This window comes from Pseudorca crassidens, chromosome 7 (assembly GCF_039906515.1).
Source record: "Pseudorca crassidens isolate mPseCra1 chromosome 7, mPseCra1.hap1, whole genome shotgun sequence".
NCBI lineage: Eukaryota > Metazoa > Chordata > Mammalia > Artiodactyla > Delphinidae > Pseudorca > Pseudorca crassidens.
In genome coordinates this window covers 10649324-10657710 of record NC_090302.1, presented here as the reverse complement: position 1 = coordinate 10657710, position 8387 = coordinate 10649324, and the positions used below count along the sequence as shown (strand labels likewise).

At 49.7% G+C, this 8387-nt stretch overlaps 1 protein-coding gene across 7 annotated transcripts in view; it reads right to left on the bottom strand.

Annotated features, from left to right (window-relative positions):
• Positions 1–120: 120 nt before the first annotated feature.
• Positions 121–8387, bottom strand: part of GOLGA1 (golgin A1) — a 51780-nt gene continuing 43513 nt past the window's right edge. For 6 of the 7 annotated variants that reach the window (XM_067743333.1, XM_067743337.1, XM_067743334.1 and 3 more), the window contains exons 17-23: positions 8121–8223; positions 7855–8018; positions 7372–7518; positions 4338–4397; positions 3610–3780; positions 2998–3084; positions 121–2412 (exon numbers count right to left, since the gene is read on the bottom strand). In XM_067743333.1, coding sequence (XP_067599434.1) covers positions 2332–2412; positions 2998–3084; positions 3610–3780; positions 4338–4397; positions 7372–7518; positions 7855–8018; positions 8121–8223 — 813 coding nt within the window. In that variant the 3' untranslated portion in view covers positions 121–2331. The other variant, XM_067743339.1, reaches the window with a different exon arrangement.

Here is an 8387-nt window from a genome sequence, read left to right as displayed (position 1 = left end):
GGAGGTGCTTCCTGGAAGACTAGTGTTCTACAGGCCTTGAACTTGGCCTTGGAGTTTTAAATGTGAGACACAATGTACTAAATTTAACAAGTTAAAGAAATACTGACACACCAAACTATATCAAGTAAATCCACTGCCTCTGGATTGAAGAGCTTTAATCAAAAAGTGTATTGCACCACAAGTGAATTTTCTACAGCAGTTTTAGATAATACAGTCTCCCTGTGTACCACATGGAGGGTGAGATCAAGATCCAATGCTCATATAAAGGACTATATATACTGTCTCTATCACAGAACTTTTTATACAAGTAAAAGTGCATCAAATCACTTAGAACATTTACTCCGCTCTTCTTAAAGCTGAAGGAAATTCAACATGCAGGAGGAAAGCCTGATCAGAATGAATCCTCCCTGTGCAAGTACAGACTTAGTGAGGGGCCCCACAACCAACGATGCCTAAAATGGCCGGCGAACGTGGGTGGTGGGTGAGACCAGCTCGAGGGCTGGAGAAGCCACTGGGGAGTCGGGCGGGGCTCCCACGGCTGTGTGGTAGTCGCCTCTAGCAAGCCCTGAACTACCCAATCTTAGGGATTCTTTCCTGGAAGAGCTGGAAGAGCTACCTCCTATTCATCAAAATTATGGAACAGAAGGGACTCCTGTTTTGTGTGCCCACCAGATAAATGGAAAACAGCATTCTAAACACAGGTGAGACATCTGCAGGGGGAGCCATAGGAGGAGGTAGGTAACCGGAGAATGGGTCACTTGGATGGCAGAGAGCCCAAGTGGGGACGAGGGTGATGCTGCCCTTGCTTGGTACTTCTAGGTCCACGGAACTGTCTTATGTTAATTGCAAATCCTTGTTTCCCTGTGAGATATACTTTATTTTAACCCTAAACATAGTTGAGAAACATAACTTTACATCATTGGATAACTGATGATAAATTTAGGAGCTCCAGTTATTCAGTTTTTTATTTAACCAATAAAACTTTCATCAAACTATAACTCAATATATGGTTTCCCTTTAGATTTGATAGTGTGCCTTATCCAGGGCAAGCACATTCCCTTTTCTTTATAATGATAACTAATACAAGTTTTTATCAGTCAGTTCCAGAGCCATTTGCATGCTATCAAGTACTGCAGCCAGCTAGGGGCTGCCTGGTTGCCATACATGAATGTAGTGTCATCTTAAATATTTGGGGGTAGGGTGACAGACAGGGAGAGACGGTGGCTCCACTTACAAGGCAGTCCACCCTCCAATGTTTTGGTCAAGACTGGGGAGAGGGACAGCTGCTGCTTCCTTTGAATACAGCAGACTGTCCTTAGCAGTAGAAAATGTGATTAGCATTTGCTCAGTGTTACAACACAGAATTAAGAGCTAAACAAATGAAACACCACCACTGCTTCAGAGGGAAGCAGATGCCAAAGAATGCTAGTGACATTACAAAGGGACAGGGCTCCCAATCTTAGAAATAATTTCCTCTTGATGCTCTGATTTTCCTTTAAGAACACCAGTTAAATGGATTTTATAATACAGAAGACATGTTTATAATAGCAAGGAACTTTAGCTATAAAAAATAGTTTAAAATGGTTTACCAGCAACCTATCCAAGACAAGTACATTCATTAAAAAGGCAATTGAGTGTATTTGGTACTAAGGATCTTGTTATACATTTGCTAGTTTTCTTCAGTAAAATGAGATGCTGTCAGAAAGGTGCATATTCATTAATCCACACTGGCCCCAGAGTACCTTAAAGATGGACACAACTAAAGTTCTCGGTGGTCTGAGAAACAACGTGAAATAATGTTTCCTTGGGAGGAAGGGTTAAAAAGCTGCTTCTAACTCATCTGAACCCAAACATACTGAAAGGGAAAGGGAGTTTTTAAAGGCCGGCCTCACTGAGTTGGCTCTTCGTGGCAGAACTAGGTGGGTCTGGGCTGCTGGGCACCATTTTGAAGGGCTGTCTATGTCCAGTGTCATCACCACACGATAGATCAGCCGCCTCCTCTCTGACACATGCTGAGGCCTTCAGCTTTAAGTGCTCACCTTGAAAGAGGATTCAGGGGCAGATGGGTGCTGGCCAGAGCTGGGATTTTAGCAGCACTGTGGAAATGTGGGTAGTGCCAGGACCCTCTGGTGACCAGAACAACAGGATCAGCTACCTCCTGAGGTTCTCATCAGTCTGCAGGAGTGGGCCTTAAGTCTTGTAAACAATGTTCAGATGCTTGTACAAAATACTGCAGTTACAGTGATTAAAAACCCACCCAGACTGGTGTGTCAGTGTTCTTTTCACAGAAAAAGTGTCAGCCCTTGGAGGTTCATCCTTGGGTGGTGCCGCCTAGGACCATGGTATCCGAGGGTTGGAGATGGATGGCCGGATGCTGCCCTTGGGAGCTGGCTTGGACCCAAACCACGACATCTGGGTTTGAAACAGAAAAGGCTCCTGAGATGAGAATCAGGACTAGGTACGAAGCAGCTGAAAGAGCCCCTCCCCAGCCGTGGGCCACCACCCCCACCCTCCACACACCCGGACTCTGGCTGTGAGCAGAGCAGTGAAGACGATGGTTCTGGTAACCAGTGTGCGGGGCTGCAAGGCCCATTCTAAAGATGGGAGGGAGACAGGAGAAAAACCTGAGGTGACAGGAACAAGGGAGTGGAATTTAGGTAACGTTTCCTTAAAATGTTTTCTATTACAGCATTTACGCAGGTACTTTTTGAATATTTTTCATTTTTTAAAAAAGTCTGGGTGCTGGCCAGACCTGGGGCTGTTGATGAGGTGATACCAATGAACGTGCTCTGGAGAAGAACACAAGGCCCTGTTAGTCAAGTACAGCAGAGACCTGTGGGCACAAAGCATGTCCTCGGTAAATACTACCTGAGTCCAGTTCATCAACCAAAAGCACCTTCCAAGCTAATGATGCAGCTGTGGGATGGTCTCACCCGCCAGGGCTGGGATGACTGACTACATTTTTTGGGAGGCGGACAGCAGACCAGGAAACCCTACCTTATACTCCAGGGTTTCTCTGAGCATGTTCTCCTCCTCTTGTGAAAAGTTCAGCAACACTGACACAGCTTTTATAAGATGAAAAGCCTGAAACAAAGCAAATCTTGCTGCCATGGGCCTCGGTCAGTTATCAGGCGGTCAGGGGGCTACATGGCAGCATCTCCTGTCCTGCTCCTCCTATGCGCTCCAGGCTTGGTCAGCAAGGACCACGCAGAGGCTGGAGATGGGCATTCTGAGGTCTGCTGGTTCTTTTCCTCCCCCACCTTTTACTTCGGGGACTGACGAGACCACCAGGACGACCACCGCAGCCACCTGCTCTTCGGCAGGAGGCAGGACTGCTGGGCGGATTCAGTTCCCTGGACTCTGGCCTCAGCATCTGACCCACATCTCCTCCCAGGAGCCAGTTCCCTACTCGGCGCCCCCTGCTTGCTCCTCAACCAGCAGGTCAGTGCCCGCTGGAGAAATGACTGAGTGCTCACGTTGGTGGTCAAAGCGGAATGGGGGACAGGAAGAAAGAAATGGATTTGGTGGGAAGCCAGGCAGGGCGCGGACAAATGAACCAGGCCCTGGGGTGGAACTCAGTACCCAAAGGGCAACTCAAAAGCCCTTTACCTCAGATTCGCGACAGGACATGAATTTTAAAACCACATGTTTGAGGTACTCAAAGTTGATCTCGCGGGCATCAGTCAGGTCAGCGTTATTCGTGACAGAAGGGGCCATGTTTGTCATTTCAGGCCCAGGCTTCTCCCGGACTTCAAAAAGCTCGTTATCGGGTCTGATTTTCTGAAAAACCAATGGAAAGATGCTACATTGAACCCTTCAAGACAGGTTCGAAAATCACAGGGGAGATTCACTTGGCCCTGGCTGTGATCACCTGCAGTTCTCTGCCACACCCTGCACAGAGTAGGGCGAAAAGGGCCCCACCTGCGAAGGAAGCACCAGCACCTGAAGAAGGCAGGGTGCTGGCTGAGGAGGGAGAGAGGTATGTGGGGAAGTTCAGCCACTTCCTTTACCCGCATCAGGACTCGTCTCCTGGGGCAGTGAGCACCCAGCCAGGGCAGAGGCGCCGCTCTCCCACGTCTGGGCCTGGCCTCTGCCATTCACACACGGCCATACGTCACCTCACTGACCTCTCAGACAACACACAGGCTCAGAGAAAGAGGGTTCGTGCCGGGGGTCACAGAGCCACTTTCCAGGAGCACGTTCAAGGTGGCAGGGCCACTGTCCCACCAGCCTGACTTCCCAGAGACCTCTTGCAGTCCCCTGGGGGGGAGTGTCATCACGCAGGAGGAGCACAGAGGCAGGAGGGCATGGGCAGCGGGGAGAAGGGGGACACTCACCAGCTCCTTCTGCAGAGTCTTCTTGAGTTCCAGCATCCTCTGCTGCATCTGCTTTATGGTCTGAGGCAAAGCCCCACCCCCACAAAAGGCCATTCATTAAATGCACGTTTCACCATCTTTAAAGTGCAAAGGACCACAGAGCAGACAGACAACCCCTTGGGTCCCCATACACCTGTTAGAAGCCCCTGCTTCATCTCCTGAGGAGCTTGCACTGCCACACCTGCTGCCTCGGCCTCCTTCCCCCACGTGCTGAGGCTGTGCACAGCCCTGCTCTCCTGGCCCCGCCACTGCCGCAGTGCCGTCCCACCCCTCCCGGCCTGGGGCCTTAGGACTGCTTCTGGCGCTCGCCTCCACAGGCAGTGTAGCTAGAAATGCCTCTGCACAGTATATTCTGCCCTTCAGAATGATATTTATGTGCTATCATCCCCAAGTAGGATACTTGGGCCAAAATTTATGATTCTCATCATCACCATTGATCTCCTGAAATACCATAATAATTTTTAACACTTATTTTGAACAGTATTAAAGATCGTGGTTTTTCGGCACAACCCAACAACAATGGGTTTTATGTCTTTATTTTCCTTATTTATTTTTAGTGAGCTTATTAGTATTATGGGCCTTAAATATAATTTATTACACATTCCATTAACCACCCGAAAGGCTGAACTCTGTTTTCCCAATGAAAAAATTTAATGTGTAGTCGACATTACAGGGAAAAAATTTTAAATAAAAATTTCTCCAAAATCTCACAACTATATCAAAATGAGTTTTTCCTGTGGACTTCTAGTCCACGTCACCATTCTTGCACTGAGTAGCTAGAATTTTGAATAGTAGTTTTCATTTATCAGAGTTTCCAAAGCTTTATAGTTTTGCTAATTATAACTTTTAATGTGACAGTAACTCTAGGGGATGCCCCATGTCTTCTTGTGTAGCTGAGTTACCTTTTTTTTGGCCACATTGCATGGCTTGTGAGATCTGAGTTCCCCGACCGGGGACTGAACCCGGGGCCATGTCAGAGCAAGCGCCAAGTCCTAACCACTGGACCGCCAGGGAACTCCCTGAGCTTCCATTTTCAAACAAAGCTGTAATAAGCTTCGTCGTCTCAAGAGCAGTATGGCCACGGCCCCCTGGGGATGAGACGGCTGGGAAAGCGCCTCCAGCTCCCGTCACACTGCCTGCAACACCCCACTGACAAAACGGTAATGTTTCGTTCCAATCTGTATTCTCTGCTTGACTGTGAAGCCGGGCATTCCCCCAAAAGTACATTTGCTAGTTTATGTTACTTGATTTTCTAGGTTTTGACTCATTCATTAACTTATCCAATGAATACCGAGTCTCTACACCGGCCTAGAGGCTGCGGAAACAGCAGGAAAAAAAAAAAAAAGAAAAAATGTCTGCCCTCAAGAGAGAACAGTGTCAATAAGCAAATATACAGTGTATCAGAAGGTATTAAGAGGCCTGGAGAAAGAAAAGCAAGGTGAGGGGACCGGGAGTTCTGTTGGTGAGGGCTGGCAGGGTAGCAGGATGGCCTCACTGACAAAATGACACCATAAAGGAAGTGAGGGTAATTGGGGAAAGGATCTTCCAGACAGAAGGCTCAGCAAGTGCAAAGGCCCTGAGGCGGGAGGGTGCTTGATATTCACAGAAAGGCAAGGCCACTGTGGCTGAGAGGGAATGCTGGGGGAGAGCAGAGGGTACGGGGAAGTGGGCAGTAAGGAGCCAGACCACAAAGGGTTTGTGGGCCACTGCAAGGACTTTGGCTTTTATGGGGACAGAGTCATCAGAGGGCCGGAACAGACAAGTGACAGGGAAACCAATTAGAAGCCCAACACCATCCTCTAGGGAAGATAGGATGGTCACCTGGTCTCGGGTGGTAGCAGTGGCAGGGATGAGAAGCAGCTCATTGCGCGTACAGTTTGAAGGGAGAGCCAAATGGATTCCTTAATGATTTGGATGTTGCTTGTGAAAGAAACAAAGGGGACAAGGATGACTCCAAGGTTTTTGCCATTTACTGAGACAGGAAAGATGGCAGTAGATGCTAGAGAGCGTGGTCAGTCTGAAGTCTGCTTCTGGATGTTTTCAATTTCAGGGGACTTTCAGACACTGACATAGAGAAATAGGGTAGATACAGGAGTCTAGAGTTCACAGGAGCCGTGTGGATTCAGGGTATGGATGTAGTGCCAGCAGCACACAGGATGGGGGAGATCGCCAAGGATGTGAGTGCAATTTGGAGAAGCTGTCGGAGGGCTGGACCCAGGGACACACAGTGTGCACTCTTCTATATTTTATATTTCATGATAAGAAATGAAGAGCCTGTGTGTGTGTGTGTGTGTGTGTGTGTGTGTGTGTGAGTGAAAGGGGGAGATGGGCGGGGGTAGGGGGAGATAAAGAATGACCACCTTTCTCCTTTGTTAAAGAGTAATCACACAATTTGGGGGCGGAATTTCAGGCCAGAGCACTGACTAGCCAGCACAGTTAACTTCACAGGACATTTTAAAAACGAGGCTCAAACGAGACCCTGCATTTACAGGTGCAGAGGCCAGGCAGGGTGGGTGGAATCATGACATTTATTAAGCCTCTATCAAATACCAGAAAATTTACAGGAAGCTAACAAACAGTTTCATTTCATCCCCCAACCTCCCCCTCACAAAACCACTGAAAGGCAGGTATCACCGCTCTCATTTCACAGCTGTAGAAAAAAGTGCAGAGGTAAGGTGACTGGTCATAGGACCTAGCTGGCGATGGCAGAGGGGGCTGGGGACACCGAGACCTGCCACTGTTCCAGCTCTAATACTCCAGATACCATCTCAGGTGGGGGGTCTGGGAGGAGACTGCATGAGTGTGAAAGGAAGAGGGCCGTGCAGGAGGTAAGCAGAAGAGGAGAACCAGGAAGAAGCCCTTGTGATGGAAGAGGTAACACCTCCCCAAGAGGGGCCCAGGGGCATCAGCACAACTCTTGAAGAATGGACTAGATGGTTTTAGGCACAAGGACAGGGAAAGGGACATAAATAGCTGAGGTAAAGAGCGTCCTCACCTTATTTTTCTCTAGAAGTTGCTGCTCCAAGTCCTGTTTTTCCTTCTGTAGCTGCCCTAGATCCATGGCGGTCCCCATCTCACCATTTGGTATCCCCTCTGCAGCCGGAAGCTGGTACGCGGGGTCCTGCCCGGCCCTCGAGGTCACCTACAGGGTGGTGGCAGCACAGGACATGGTCAAGCTAAGCCACAGATCCCTAGGGAAGGGGGCCAGACTCATTCCAAAGGTGACGACTGATGTGCTCCACCAGGCAGCTAGCCAGGAACCAGACTTAAACTATGGCAACCCCGTCACAGAGCCTGCTGGGGGGACAATTAACTCTCCATGCAAGGAGCCTGCTGGGAAGGAAGGGCTTCAGCACCTGATCACTGACAGGTGTCGTCACATCGGATGGGCTCCTCAACACGCACAACCCCTCGCGGCGAGGCGCCCCCCGTTGGAGAGGAAGCTGAGGCACAGGGAGGCGGCTCAGGCGGGACTCACATGAGGCTCGCTGACCGAGAGCACCACGCCCTGCTCCTGGCTCCGCAGCAGCCTCAGCAGGTCCTCCCGCTCGTCGGCCGCCTCCGACTGCTCGGCCCTCAGGCCCCTCAGGGCCTCCAGCTCACTCTGCAGCTGGCGCATCTGCAGCAGGGCGGAGTCGTGACCTAGGCCAGGCAGAGGGGAGGTGAGCGCGGTGACTGGGCCACCTCCAGGCAGGGGTCCGGGCAAGAACAGGTGAAAAGGCCCAGCCTTGGCAGACTCCTCACCTTTCTTCAGCTGGAGAATCTCTTGCTCTTTCTGGAGAATCACTTCAGTTTTTTCCTGCAGACTCTGCTCCTTCTCACCTCCTATGGCGATCAGGTTAGCAGCCTCGGAGAGAAAAACCAACAAGAGAGAAGGTTGGTAGCAATAATCCCATCTTCCCTAAAGGAGTCTCCACTTTTCCACTACCAGGGTCCTCCATGAATCCCTCCCTGAAGGCCACAGCCTAGAACATTCCCCAAGCTAACCTCTGCTCCTATAAACATGCACAA